At 36.1% G+C, this 15,777-nt stretch overlaps 1 protein-coding gene across 1 annotated transcript; it reads left to right on the top strand.

The window, feature by feature from the left end:
* The first annotated feature begins 3,252 nt into the window (after nucleotides 1-3,252).
* On the top strand, nucleotides 3,253-7,681 carry LOC120346386 (proton-coupled folate transporter-like). The gene is made up of 7 exons (XM_039416106.2): nucleotides 3,253-3,833; nucleotides 4,232-4,519; nucleotides 4,621-4,783; nucleotides 5,515-5,712; nucleotides 6,082-6,248; nucleotides 6,652-6,895; nucleotides 7,414-7,681. Exons 1-7 carry the CDS (start codon nucleotides 3,428-3,430, stop codon nucleotides 7,508-7,510), a joined length of 1,563 nt encoding a protein of 520 aa, XP_039272040.2. The 5' UTR covers nucleotides 3,253-3,427; the 3' UTR covers nucleotides 7,511-7,681.
* The last annotated feature ends 8,096 nt before the right edge of the window (nucleotides 7,682-15,777 follow it).

A 15,777-nucleotide genomic window follows, 5' to 3' on the forward strand; every position in this document is an offset into this window, starting at 1 on the left:
GACGGAACTACTTCAAAAGTGATGGTACCGGCAGACTGGATTTTCTCATTCAGTCATTGCACTGGAATACACCGAGCAGGATTTGCCTGATATTTGGGAGCTAAACTTTCCAGAGGAAAAGGATTACATACCTAAGAGCTATCTATGAAATGACGTACTTTGCAAAGTAAGAGTAATCGAAATAAAATTGTATTGTATATTGTAATGAACTGCAAAAGAATGTAACTATATGGAGAGAAAGAAGCTGTCAGGAAAGGGAATTTCACCCTTGATTAGGTACCAATCAGGTTTTAATAAGAAGATTACAATTGAAAATTAGGAAAAGGAATGATCCCCAAAGTTGTTGGGACTCTGCATAAATGCCCTACTGGATGTGGAATTTGTTTAATAGATGATCGGGGCTGAAGCCTGGATATCATTTGGATGCATTCTCAGCACGGTAGACCAGAGGATGTCAAACTCGCACCCCTCGAACACTCAACAATTTTTAGGATATTTTTTATTTTTATTAAAAATGAAATTTTACATAAGTTGATTTTTATAAATTGCAATAATGGTGATATGCAAGAAATTAATAAGTGAATGGCATTTAAGGTAGACTTAAATTTTCGAAGAAAGTTATGTCTCAAATTTACAATAAATTGGAATCTGGTCTTATTACACTGGCTTTGGTTGCAACAGCATTAAAAAAGAAACAATTTCTTTATTCAAACTTGTACACAATAATATTTTGCTTAATTTAGAATTTCCAACATAAGTAGGTTCAAAATATATTGCAACAACATGAGAACACAATTCAACTTTCCCAACCAAGAATTCTTAGCAAGGGTACACTTTGTTTGAACTTCACCACAGCTCTTTTTGTGATTGTATAATCACCATCTGAAATATATTGAGAAAAACATACATGATGAATAAGGTGCAATGCAAATTTTTGAATATATTACCTATGTAGAACAGCAAACGAATCATGAATTGTAAAAAAATGGTGGTGATTTTGGGAATGAAAATGATTTCTTTTGCAGTCGCGATGAATTGATTTTGCTTTATCAAATATGACATACCTCAATCACCTCATTCTAATTTTTTTATTACTCATGCAATCACCTTTAGACTTATAAGGCTTGAATATGTTTCTGTTCTCTGGATTTTTGATGGCCTGGCTGACATTTGTTAGTTGGTGGCAATAAGTTCACCGAGACTGTTCTTTCTATTTCACAGTCAGATTTAAACTGCATCATTTTCTCTTCTCACTTTCAAATCTCATATGTTGGATGTACATGGAGTATGAATTCTGCTTTACCATTCGTAACTAAAAGTTATGTAATTTTTTATTTATTTATTCTTCTGCAAATAAAAAATATAGCTCGATTTGATGTTGCAAGTGACAATACTTAATAGTTGCCATTATACAGAAGTTCAGGAAATTGATATGCTAAACCGTTTTTTTTTTCTCAAAACTACTGTGTCATATTGTATTTCCCAGACTTTTTTTTTATCTCATTCTAAAATTATATGTGATGTTTCACAGGAATCTTTACCCTCCTATCCTTGTTGGACAATTTTTTCGAATAATAATATTCTCTACTGTTACCTTTTTTTATTATTTCAATTTTTGACTCATTTCAAATGTTGGTGTCGCAGGCTCATGATGACCCCTTCTGTTTCTTGCGATGAAAGCCACCTGCTTTTAAATTGCGACTAAATCCGTTTCTGTATTGTAAAGCTGTGCTTTGAATTTGTGTATTATTTCCTGAACGAAGTGAACGAATGAACGAAGATAAAAAAAAATTAATCACTGAATTTTCCCGCCGTATGTTTTTTTTCTCTCTCCCAAATGCTACCGTATATGAATATTTATATCACTCCCTGTTTTGTTGGTAATTTTTGGAATGACTAAGTTTCTCTTTGTTTCCATTGCTTTCTTTAATTGCAATTTTTACTTTTGACTCGTCTTAAATCTAGGTGTCGCTGACTTATGATGACCATTTCTGGTCCTTCGCGATTTCCTGTCAATTGCAATGAAATCTGTTACTGTAATGCATAATTTTTTTATCTGTTGTGAACTTGTGTTGTGATTTCTGGCACGACGGAATAAACGTATTGTCTATTGTCATAGTTCATGTTTTTAATGTAAATAATATACAGGTTCAGATTCTTATATATAAAATCAAAACGCCAACGAACATTATATATGTTAAACAGTAATGTCATATCGTTGTTTGAAACTTTGCTTCATTTCACCTTGTATCGAAATATATACTATAATATATGATTGTTTAGAATCAACATGTTTTGTTATTTCATGATTGGAGTCTTTAGGCCCAATGCTATATTTGAAAGGTTTGTCATACTGTATTTTTGTGAGGTTTTCCGATTACAACTTATATTCGCCTTATGTAGTCAAGTCAGCAAAAGCAAACAGACGTCTTTCAGCCTGTGATTTCGCCCCACAAATTTATCATCAAGTTACAATTTCTTCTAATTTAGGTATGGACTATCATTTTAAAGGGCTTATATTACAATAATTTTCATAATTCGGACAAGGTTTTATTTTCGGGGAAACGCGGTAGTAAGCAGTGGCATTGACACAACTTGAAGAACTGTATGGCAGGTACCGGACTTCAGTGCTACAGGTACTGCAGTACGGGTAGCCGGACATCCTATCTAATATAGTCAGCATAGTATATATAGTACGGTACCGTATTTTATACCTTCGAAAAAGATATTACGAGTTCCACCTGATCCAGTACACTCCAGGTGCAACATTGGCCCTCAACCAAGCAACAGCTCAAAACTCGCGAATGAAAAGCGAAACCGCCGCGTCCCCCAAGAGTGAGCTAAAAACAGTGTCTGGCAGCAGCCGTCACGCTCCGATGGTTCGTATGAAAGTCCGTAGTGGTACGGTAACTGAGCAGTACCGTACCTGCAGGCTCGATCACGCAACCGCTTGAAATAATTGTCAAAACAGTGTTCCCATGAGTAACTTTTAGAACAGCGAAATTTTGAATGAAATATCAATTTCATGGGATTCATAGGAAATTTAGAAATAAATAAAAGGAATAGCCTTCTGGAAAAAAATCAAACTTTAACCACTGAAACTTTCGAAGCAATTGGTCCAGTATTCGAAGGGAAATAACAATAACAACATAATATTGAAACGATCGTTATGTCCACTAAAGTGTCCAATAAGTATATTTTGATTTTTCCGCAAAAAATCATACACTTTTTGTAAATGTGTCTTTTATTTTCACATAGTGATGAATAAATATTACTTACTTACTCGCTTCTTTGTGCATGTTCAAAGGGCATTTTGAGCGAGATGAAAAAATAAACAACTCTCAGCTCGTTCGCGCATGTCTGTCTATGTTGTGTTTCCAACTTGCAGACTTGGATCGATGACTGAGTTACAGACATAGGGGAAGTGATGGATCAGCAAGTGGAAAATTCATTGGGTGAAATGGAAGTTACAGCAGATGGAATAATCTTTCCCGGGTTAGGCGGTGAATCGGATGACGGTCCAGACGTTGAAACAGATGGACAACAAGACAATCGTAAAGGTTCAGTAAAATTGCTCGTGCCTATGCTCAATCAGATTCGCTCAATAACTGTGGAACCTGTATTGGTCTTGAGTACATTTGTTATAACAATGTACTCCATGCTACAAAAAGAATATATTTACGCTCGAATTTCATTGGATTACAATCTAACCGCATCTGAAAGAGAAACGTCGTGCAATGAATCGATTGCAAATAAAAGTGATCCGAATTACATCCTTCAACAAAAAGTATCATCTGAAACTTCCAAATGGATTTTATATTTATATATTGCAGGTGAATTTTAATTTTAATCTGGCAGTACAAGTTCTCTCCTTTCCAAATCCATATGAGTCGTACCCAAGTTAGGATTGGATGAAATCTTATTACAGTATTAAATTGTAATATTTGAAAATAAAAAGCACATTTTTTCTTGTTGATACTTTCAATTACAGATACGGAGATAAGACTGATACATTGAAAAGCATTAGGCCACAACAACTAATGGTAAAATATTAATTTTAATTATGATATTGTCCTTAACCAATGCATGATATGCACTCTCAAATTGTGCAAAAGAAATTTATTCGTGAAAATGCACATCAATTAGTCTATACTGCTATAATTTATGTGGAAAAATACTGTGATCTATTAAGTTAACCAGTTAATTAATTCAATTATCCTATCCTTTTTAGATTTTAGTGTGGCTTTGTTTTCAACGATACTGCTAGGAGCATGGAGTGATAAAGTTGGAAGGAAAATACCATTAATGATGTCGTGTTTTGGACTATTCATTTTGATGATGGTATATGTTCTTGTTGTTAACCTCAATTTACCTGTCCCAGTATTGCTAATAGGACATTTCATTTGTGGTTTGTTTGGAGATCTGGGAAATATATTTGGATGTGCCTTCTCCCACATTGCCGATGTCTCTGATAAGCAAAATCGGACATTTCGTATGGCAGTACTTGAAGCAAGTATAGGTCAGTATTTTAATTACTACTTTCAGTACTTACTTTTTCACTTTACTTTCAGTAAATAGATTTTGCGACCATATTTTTCTTTCATACATTCATTTTGATAGGTCTTGGTGGATTCATCGCATCTCTTTCTGGTGGAGCATGGGTTCAAGCACAAGGTTTTCGACAACCATTTTGGTTTCTGCTTATCATATGTTTCATTAATATTCTATATATAGGGATTCGCCTGGATTCTGCTTATGAAGATACATTGCTCAGTAACCTTAGGTAGGAGTTTAGTAAATCAGATTGTATAGACATGTCCTCTATATTGAGAGAGAGGAGGTTGTTGGGTGAATTAATCATATGACAACCCTCATGCTATCGTCTTAATAGTAATCTATGATGGGTATGTGAGTAGTCCACTAGTTATTTATATCAGATGCATGGACTTGGAGGGTGGAGAAAACTGTGAGGAGAATTATATATAAACACATTTTCACAAATTCCATCAATCCAACATATAAGAAGTAGGATGCGAAGTATTTCAAGTTACTTTTAAGATGCATAACTCCAAAATGTTTTCAAGATTCTTTTGCTCTTTTATTATTGTTTATATGATGCTTACAGACACCTTTCACTTCAAACAAGGCCCTTTACAAGCCGCCACTGATATTTCACGATATCTAAGGAGCCGTTGTTATTTGGATGGACCAGAGTCTTCCCGGTCCAGCATTGTCTATGCAATTTATAGTAGTATGTGTACCAGGTACCAAGGGTAGGACATGATTTTATTCCGACTCTCCTTATTTTAGTTCCATCACGAGTTGGGAGACTTTCTGTGTTAGCCAAGTGAATGTGATTTAATGTAGGCAACAAAATTAGTTACCTCCATATTGGTACACATACTTCTGGAGCACCCAATTTATTAACTCTGTTGAAGTTGGGGCATGGACTAGAAACCTGAAATCTCTGTCAATTATTTTAGCAATCTTTTGGTATATCCTGTATATTTTCAGATTTATCTTCACCAAACAACCATTTATTCACATGTACCATGTTCTGAAGCCTCAAGAAAATGACAAGGAAAGACACATCAATATTATTGGTTATGCAATAGCCTTTCTGATTATAGTTATGGCTTCAAATGGTGTCAGGGACCTTCTGGTTATTTACGAGATTGGTCTCCCATTTTGTTGGGATTTTTTTTTAGTTGGGTATGTTGTTTGAATTCAATTTGAAGTGTATGATAAGTAACATTTCACCAGGTATTTGTTGCATAATTTGAACTAACTTAATATAAGGGAACATGTGTTTTACATAATATTGAGTAAACAATTAAATATGCATCAAAAATAAATTTCGATTCTAAACATATGAATTACCGTACTTTGTATTTCAGTCAATGCTTACTAGATTTGTAACTGTAAAAAAATCTCGATATATGCACAATCAGGGTTTGAATTATTTTTTGATAGAAATGTTTCTAAAATAATAACACTAACCTAATTTGATCATTTTACTGAGGTTGATTTTGATGACCGGTCAAAAATATGTTTATTTCATCATTTTTATTCACATTACAGAATTTCATTGGCGATCAGTCAACTCGGATATTTTGTCAGCGCTGGCCTTGTGAAATTATTTCCTTCCATTAAAGCTGAATTTTGGCTCACTATTATTGGTGCAATATCTAATATTTCATCATGCATTGTTCTTGCATTTTCAAAATTCACATGGATGATATTTTTAGGTGGGTTGGATTATGTTTTATCACAATCAACTGCATTAGCGTAATATTTGTTTGAGCTATTTCTTCTTGTGGTCAGATTTTGGTTATGTTAAGGAGATGCTGTTTGACTACTTGCTCGCCACCACACCTCTGATTACCACGTGTGGGTTCAATTCCCATTGGGGGGTTAATTATATGCGAGAGGATTGTTGTACTGCTTGCTGTCGTAGATCAATTCCATGTATCTGAAAACTAATAACTGGCAAACTAATTTCATATCCGACATGGACTGGTAACTGGACGAGAGGCCGTGGTTTGCCATATTATTTAGCCGTCTTATCGCTTTCATCTCCCCCCAGGATAAATATGTAAATAACATACTATCTAGGAAATAAGTAGATGTGTTCTTGTAATTTTCATACAGGACTGATTTTGCAACTCTGTTTTGACTTGCCTGCACCTATTATAAGAAGTCAGATATCGAGGCTTGTGGCTTTGAAAGAAGTTGGATTTGTGTTAGGGTTGCTGTCTTGTGCTCATAATATTGGGTCTCTTGCAGCATCCTTCATTTTTAATGGAGTTTTTGCTGCTACTGTTGATTCTTCATTGCCTGGTGCAGCTTTTTTGGTTGGAACTGGGTTCTTTCTTTTGTTTATACCTTTGTATTGGTGAGTGCTTATTAATATTAGAAATATTACTGGTTGATATATTAGAAATAGGTTGATTATAAATCACAAACTTCCAGTTGTCCTAAATAAAACCTTAGAAATGAGATTCTGATGCGATCTTTCACTATATAATCCTTCGGTAGTTTTCTTGTAAAGCGCATATATTAATTACATAAGTTCTAGGCATGGCTTCGGCTACATTTTTTTTGACGGGTTTCATAATACAAAAACATGGGATGTATTATTATTACATTTTACTTATACTGATGGGATACTGCCAAATTCTAATCTTCTGAAATACCAGATTCCAAATATTTTGAAGAAAGTAGGGTGTATCAATAATGATATTGTCAAAAAGCATTTGCCCATAGGTTAAAGTTATTTTTTAAAACATTTTTGATCCAAAAGTTAGAACTGAACCAAAAAATGACTGCCATCGCTCTTGTAATTCCAATGTGTACTGTAGCATAAATGTTATTTGGAGTCGAAAATTTGTAATCTTAATATAATTTTTCCAGGTGGGTTTATGGAAGATCCTATGGTTGGGCGAAAAATTCGGAATCGAGTACGATAGCCCCTTATGAAAAAATGGTTGACGAATTTGTTGAATTGTAATATTGGAGTTGGTTTCGGTGCCTTAGTGAACTTTAAACCTTTGGTTTGTTAGGATTTTCTCAGTTTATGGTGCTTGTACATGATTTTCTGCATAACATCATCATTTTATCAGTGTTAAGTGTCTTTCAAAAAACTATGCAAGTGCTTGATTTGTACCTATTCGATTAAATTTATACTAGTAGTAACATTCTTTTCCACTTTTGAAACCTTCTTATTGTTCATTTTTACAACATAATTGTGAAATATCCATGTAAATGTTATGCAAATGAACTAGAAATCATAAATATTCAAAAAACATTTTTTTGAATCAGAAGTCTATATGCCTTCTTATTGTTTGTTATTACTTGCTGGTCTCTTAGTGGTAAATTTTATGTTGCTACCTAGAATAGTATATCGTGCATTGCTACTCTTCTTTCGCTTTTGTTTAATTCAATGTAGTTTTACTAAAAATGATACTTACGGTAGTATTATTGTAATATATATTTATGCACATGCCAGATTGGCAGTTGCTAATATCAGGGGCTGTGGATCTATTCAAAATTCAAATAAAAACAGAGTGTTATGAAGAAGGAATGAATAGATCAAAAAAGGGAGAAATATATGGAAAACCAAACCACTTACTCAACGATAATATGTTATTAACATCTTGCTTTTTTACTATTGAAACATGTGTTAAATCCATTGGTTTAACAAATGTACTGAATTAATAAATTATTTATGACGTGACGTTCTGGATCTGCCCTGGTACACATGGCCTCAACAATTTCAAAGTAATTCCGAATCATTTCCTTGGCGTGAAACTTTATCATAGTTTACACAATTCTTTCATTGCCCTATCGCAGTGATTTTCTCAGCTTACAACAACAATACAATTTTATTTTGATCTTTTGTCTACAACCTGACAACACTGAACACAAAATAAAAAACAAAGACAAGGGCGACGAAAAGATCGGGAAAATGAGCAAAACCTAGAGAAAGGTTTATAGCGAACGCTGGAAGCGTTTGTGCCCATTTACCCACACTCACACAAGTGGAAAACACATCACGGCAATTATACTGAAAAAATTTATAAACAGCATGTACCAACATTAACACGAGAAAGTAAAATTCTCGGGCAATACTTATAAATTTTGATGAGCGAAAGTGGTGAAAACAATTTGAAGTCATGTGACGGTGCTTGTGCCGAAATGCAAATCCCAATATAGCATTTAGGTGATTAGCTTCTGTTTTACTTGGTAAACAAACAAAGCGTATACAAAACAAAAAGTAAACAACAAATATGAAAACTCGTTTCGGGCGTTGCTTCTTGTGGTTAGAATTTAGGAAGTTTTCACTCCAAAATTTGAAATCCTTAGCATTGGCGAATGATGGTCATTGGTCAGTCATTAAATCAACATAGACAGATAGATCTGACACCAGTTACCGCCCAAAGTCTTAAGTATGCATGCTTTTTCCGTGAAATACATTGAATCAGACCTCGCTCTCCCTGTGTCCAGTTCAAATACCATGTTTCCCCAATATTAACCATGTCGAAGTATTTAGATTTCTTTCAACAAAATTCTTTCGTTGTCATTCGTTCCAGGTATAAACTGTTTCTGACTTCGCTTAGGGGTGCGGTGTTGTATAAAAAGAACCGTGTAACATCGTTTAATCAATCGGTCAGCAATATTGACAATAGCAGCATATCGAAAACGCTCGGGCGACGAAACGTGCTGTTATTAAATCAGCGAACCCTAATTACTTAGTTGCATAAAAAATCTGCACATCGATTTTTGCATAATTTGAAAAATTGGAATCTTTAGGCATTGTTCGCTTCTTCTTGAAAGATGCAGTGAGTGCAAATTTCGGCGACTTTGAGTAAACGCATTCGTCACAGCTTGACTCGTTTCCATTCGAATGCTATTGTTATTTGGTTTATTTCGCAATTTCCCTGTCACCGTCATATTGATGTGCGGTATTAATGGCCCGGTGACGTCTTGGCGCCGAGTAATCGCACTTTTCGCTTATGATTCATCGCGAAAGCGCTCCGTCTTATCTCGCAAGCCTAAAAACCAAAGATCGGTACGCGTGTTTTTTTTTCATTTTGCATGCCTTTCCTGCTTAATATGACCATCCAAATATAAGGTTATGAATATTTCCTCGTTTGAACTGGAAAACAGTATAATATTCCAGGGCTTCGCCTTGACATCCAGTAACATGAACTTGTTGTGACCCTGCAGGTGGTCACGAGACGCGCAACAACAAAAGCATAGGCCACAGAAATCGTTTCTAGGTGATGCACAGCAGGATTTTTAGCCTGGTACCAAGTTACCGACGACTTTGTCAGATAGATAGATAGTTTATTATGAAAACTCCACAATATTCTAGGGCTTCAAAAGTCCATAATATACACAAATTAAAAATGGAGAATTCTGGAGAGCGAGCAAAACCTTTAAAGAAGTTTAAAACATGAGAAATATCACCTGTCTGCCCACCAGCACACACCCAGTTGAATTAGGCTTGGGCCAGAATTGAACAAACAAAATACGCGATAGTATTGAACTCTCGGGCTGTTGTACTTTTAACACTTACGTTGATAATGACCAATACAATCTGATACAAAAACAAAGATAATGTGGGGAATGCAATGAAATTAAGTGACGGCGATAGTCACGAAGCCATGATATCTAAGAACAAGAGAGCTACGCCCAAATATATGGACACGTCTGTTCGCAGTACGGTTTACCGTACCGTCAGATCACAGTCTACAAATATATTCACACCAAGCGAAGGAGTACAGTAGGACACAAAATGGCGTCCGAATGCCGCAGAACGTTTAATGACGTCATAGCAAACAAATCTCACAGAGCTAACAGAAATATTTAAAATGAATAAAAGTAATAGCTTTCTGGGGAAAAATTTTATCTTCAACCACTGAAAATTTCAAAGCAATTGGTCCAGTAAAAAGCGGTTTTTTAATATTTCCACTAGGTGTGTTATTCTGTGTCAAACAACATAATATTGAAACGATCGTTATGTCCACTACGTGTCCAAAAACCAAGCCATGAAAAACCACACTTGTTGTCAGATCGGGCATTGCTGAAATGGTGATTAAGTCTGAAAGTGATATATACTAAATAAAGCACAACCGGTGTTAGCAAAACGATGTAATTTGCCGACGTTTCGAATTTTCATACCGTCGGCAAATTACATCGTTTTGCTAACATCGGTTGTGCTTTATTTAGTATCAACACAAGTTTAGCTGATGGCAATCATGCATTATTAAGTCTGAATTGGTTTAGGTTACGAACAAACTCAAATCCATGACGGTAAATTCTGTGTACGGACACTCATAAAAAAATAACCAAGAAAAACACTAATCACACGTGAACAGGTCTTTAACCTAATTGATATACAGTATATTGTTAATTTATGTTATTATTTTCCGTTGCACTCATTTCAATTTTGCCGGTCCGCGAGTACATTTTATTTAATTGTACCGGTACGCCAGGGTAGAAAGATTGAGAACCACTGCTCTAAAACAGCATATTGCAAACCCACTATTGTGTCAAGTGTTTCAAATCTTGTGGGTTTTGACTTTTGTACTTTTTGTGTCTTGATCTGGCTTTTTGATCACCGGTATCTGGCAACTCTGGTTGTAAGTCGTTTACTTGTCGAACCTACTGTCGGCTGTAATTATCATTTACGTTTATTTTGATTTTTAAAATTTAGCATTAAATGTCTGGGAAATGTAGGTGACGCGGTCGAACATTCCAAAGTGCTTGGTCGTAAAAATATTTCTTGTTGAGCGTTATTCGAAACCTATTTGCTTGATATGCCAAACCAGCCTCGCAGTTATCAAGTAATTTAGTATTGAATGCTATCACGAAACGTTTCATAGCAAATACGAAAAATATGTTGAAAAAGGGAGAATATTAAAAAAGAGAATCTATGAAATTGATCTGTACTATGTGGGAAATCATGTATGGGAAACAAAAGCTGTTTATTTGATACCAAACTGAAGGCTTCGTGACACACGCCCTTCAAACACAACTCGCGAAAAACAACGCGTTCAAATTTCGACAAAGAGTGATTCTCTATGCGTTTCTTGCAATAGTTGTTGAATTGGTAGGATCCATTATGGATACAGAAGTCTCAGTAATGAGCTGACGCAATTATCATTTAGGGTTACGCGAGACTAAATATCTTCATTTGCACTATATTTTTTACAAGTGGAGCAGTATGCTCGTAATGCAATGAGGCTGTAACAAGAATTAACGTGACCATTTTATTTGATCCAAGAGTCTTGCTGCACACTAGTACTATGAACGCTCGTCATTGTCAATATACCCTTCGAAACACCACGTGTATCGATGACTTGCCCGTATACTCTTCTCAAGCTGTAGCACAATGCCAAACCACCCCATCACGTATTGGAGTTGTGACACGCCCAACCCGAAATGTTCGTTTTTAATTGGACAATCTCGTGTCGAACTCTGGCGGTCGCGTTGTTCTGCCCACGACCGTGATCGGTACCGTCACGAGGTATTTACTAAATGCTTGGTACAAAGAAAATTGGATATGGATTTACTACCGGGACATTCCGCTCGATACAATGAAAGGTAAACCTTATGGCAGAAAAGCTCTATGCAAGTATTGCGGCCTTGTGCCACAGTTTGAAGATCTTGCCATCGTGTGTAGTTAAGTCAGATAACTTAAGGGTCCCGGATTTGTTATTTATTGCGCCGCAACTCCACAATTTAAAACAAGACAACTTAACACAGCAAAAACAGAGGACACAACTCAAACCTATTCGGCAGTGGCTTTCGACGCTCATGGAATCCACCAATGATGTAATATTCTACTTCTCACGAATAAGAAGCCAAATAAAATACGAATGATGCAATAATTCATTCTAAATGGAAAAACGAAATGAAAACAAAACTTATAAAATAAACAATATAGTGTTTGACTGACTCAATGAGCATATATATGCTCATTGACTGACTTGAATCACTCTAAATGCGACTCCTTTTTACCCCTCACGACTTATACTTTGGGAAGGACTGTGATCTGTAATTAGTGAGTATTTGGCTCAATGCCCCCTTTGCAGTGAATTCCTACTGCTTATAACACAAAACTGCTGTAACCACTTTGATTCACGGAAGTCAAAGCGTCGAGAAGAAAGAGCCGCATGCGGCTCCTGAAAACTGCTGTAACCACTTCGATTCACGGGAGCCACAGCTTCGAGTACAAAGAGCCGCATGCGGCTCCGGAGCCGGAAGTTTGCCGATTGCTGGTCAACACTAAGGAAGGACAATTTCATTTTCAAATTCTGCTGCAGCTTGGAACACACATCCCTCTCACCACCAAAAACATTTTCACCCGCCGTCTCGATCTCACTTGAACGGAACCCGGGTTCATAACCGTGTTCAACAATATACAGACCATGCCCAATACAGCCGTGGTCCACCTGTTGAGTAGACCTATACTCTGTAGTGTTGTACATTATACCCAAACCCTACGTTAACTTATTATATCGTTAGAGTGGAGAAGGTTGGGACACCTTTTTTGCATATTTTGAGACCTATATTCTGCACATTCATTTCACTTTGCGGGGTAAATGTAGTTTTTATGTAGAGACAAACAAATTCTTTCGCGGCACACATCTCTCACCACCAAAATGGTTTGAAATGTTGGTCAAGTTTCCGACTGTACACCCCTTGTGGAGCACATGGTTTACTTTTAGGTTATGCCTTAATTTCAATCAATCAAAAATGAGTTCTGAAACTTCCATGCTCGACAATGACAGTTCTCTTATAAGAAGGCCATAAACATCAAAAACAATGGTGTAATGTTTTCAATCACTAAACTGTTCGCTGCGTCCACTAAAACAAAACCAACATTTATATATTAACAAGGTAAATTCCTAATTCTGGACAAATGTAAATTCTTTACTTTTTGAATCTGAATCGGAAAAAAAATGAATCTAGAATATACATATCCCTTATTGGGCCATGGGTCAAATGATATTCGAATATTGCACAAAACATAACGCATCTCTAGGCTTCTTTGCGCTGGTCCATTGTTCCTCACAGAAACAAATATTTTCAGACCAACCCACGTCGAGATTAGGAAGGCACATTCACTCGCCAACGGTACGAATATTTTACAGTGGACTAAAGCTAAAAAAATCAGACGATGATTTGTCATGTTGGAAAAACTAAAGTAGAAAAAAGAGAACCCTCAAATGGTGAAATTTTATTTTTAACCCTTCCCCTACCCCAAACCAATTTCATCTCATAGCTTGCGTCGCCCTACACAGAAATTGTCCGTTCGCGGGGACCTTGTAACTAGGGATGTAAATTTTAGAATTTCGAAGCGATTTGAATTAACTTTAATTCGAATTAATTCGAAGCAATTTAGAAAAAAACGTCTTGATTCTATTTAAAAAGAATGATAATTTAGATAACATGCGGTGATTGCACGGTGGAGCCAAGAGTCCAGCGTTTCCAAGTCGTAACACTCAGGGGTTGTTATATTTCGTCTCATCATCGACCGAAAGCGTTTATTTCCCCTACGTTTACAGCGTTCCCAAATCGTAACATTTCGAGTATTCCATTCGGGTTAGAGCTGTAGAGGAACCAATGGATTTTAAGACTATTCGAGATGTTATGAAGTTTTACAAATATGACATTCTATAAACGTTTTTTTTTAATTACCTATGTAACGTCATTATAATAACAACATTATTACTCATTTAAAACATAGGTCTGCGATTTTTCCCTTGCTATCATTTGCTTTTCTTAAGATCACTATACATCCGGTATTGGTTACGAACATAAATTTATGTAATAAGTAAATATAACTGACTGTACGTCTATGTAACAAAAAAAAATTTTTTCTTATATATTATGTAGTTAATGCATTCATTCAATGTGTTTTTCTATTAACCTGACTCATTCTTCAAGTTCATTATTGATATTTTATCACACTTTATGGTATAGTCCTTCCAAATTTAAAGAAAGTTAGCGATAATGTGATGTTATACTAAATAGAATCAGATTAGGAAATATTTGAATTGGAACATTTCGATTCGAATATAAAATATTCGAAACTTACATTCCTACTTGTAACTCACCGATTCAAACGTCGAATCGACAATGAAGCTGGTAAACGTTTAATACGAAAGACGATCAAGCTGTTCTGCGGATTAGGGCTAAGATCTAAATTCTAAAGCCCGAACCGACCCAAATTCGGGCCGTGCCGGGCCTGAAATATCAGACATTACCTTCGGGTCGGGGTTCTCTATCGTTGACTTTTTTTTTTATTGAGGCGTTTCGGCTGTGTTAGGGCCACGAGAGACCGCGGTCTCCAAAAAAACAGAAGTTGCCTCATCAACACGACACATACTGTACTAAACTCTTGAACTGAAAATTTAAAAAACGATGAAAATATGAAATTTCGGGTTTTCTTCGGGCTCGGGCCTGCAAATCCAGTTTATTAGTCGGGCTCGGTTCGGGTCGGGTTTAATACCCACGGGCCTGGGTCGGGCCGGGCTGGAATTTTTGGACCCGATCTTACCTCTACTGCAGATGGTAAGACATTTTTCATTGGTTATCAGTTATGAGTTATTTTTTTTTTCGATCACGTTGCTATCGACTAAGTTTTAAAGTCATCCGTATTTGCTGTGATTTGCCATTAGATGCAGCACAACCTATTATATTGATGGTAGGGTTTGTTGTGGTAAACACAACGCTTGTACTTGATTCATTTGTGATATGAACAACCAGTCCTCCGAGGAGAAAACAATACTCTCCTGGAGTAGAATTTGCCAAACGGTTGATGCTGTTTGGCCCTCAATGAATTTAGTGATGTATATCAAACTAGAAAATTAGTTGCTTGTTATGATGTGGTCCTGAATCATCTGGTCAACATTGTTAAACTCTATTCAAGTTGTTCGATGTTCAAGCAGGATTTTATGTTGTCAATATATAGTTGAATACCTAACTCAGGGTGGTCCAAACCCAGGCCCGCAGGCCACATGTAGCTCGCCGCTTCATTATCTGTGGCCCGCGTCGCATTTGCGCGAGGGTAAACAAAAATCGCTTTTGGTTATGTTTTGTCATATAAATAACCAGAAAAATCTTTTGACATATTGTTACATTACTATAATGAATGTCACTGTATTGACCAGTGTTAGGGCTAGCTGAAGCAACTAGCGAAGTGGAACAATGTGTTTGGCTAATCTAAATTGTTAATTGATTACCCATTTTTTGGTCGGGAAT

Source organism: Styela clava, chromosome 1 (assembly GCF_964204865.1).
Source record: "Styela clava chromosome 1, kaStyClav1.hap1.2, whole genome shotgun sequence".
Lineage (NCBI taxonomy): Eukaryota > Metazoa > Chordata > Ascidiacea > Stolidobranchia > Styelidae > Styela > Styela clava.

Excerpts from the sequence above, each read along its gene's own strand:
- LOC120346386 (XM_039416106.2), top strand. The coding sequence starts at position 3,428 with ATGGATCAGCAAGTGGAAAATTCATTGGGTGAAATGGAAGTTACAGCA. Across the intron at positions 4,784-5,514 it reads ACATTGCTCAGTAACCTTAG|ATTTATCTTCACCAAACAAC; the intron begins GTAGGAGTTTAG and ends GTATATTTTCAG. Across the intron at positions 6,896-7,413 it reads TTGTTTATACCTTTGTATTG|GTGGGTTTATGGAAGATCCT; the intron begins GTGAGTGCTTAT and ends TAATTTTTCCAG.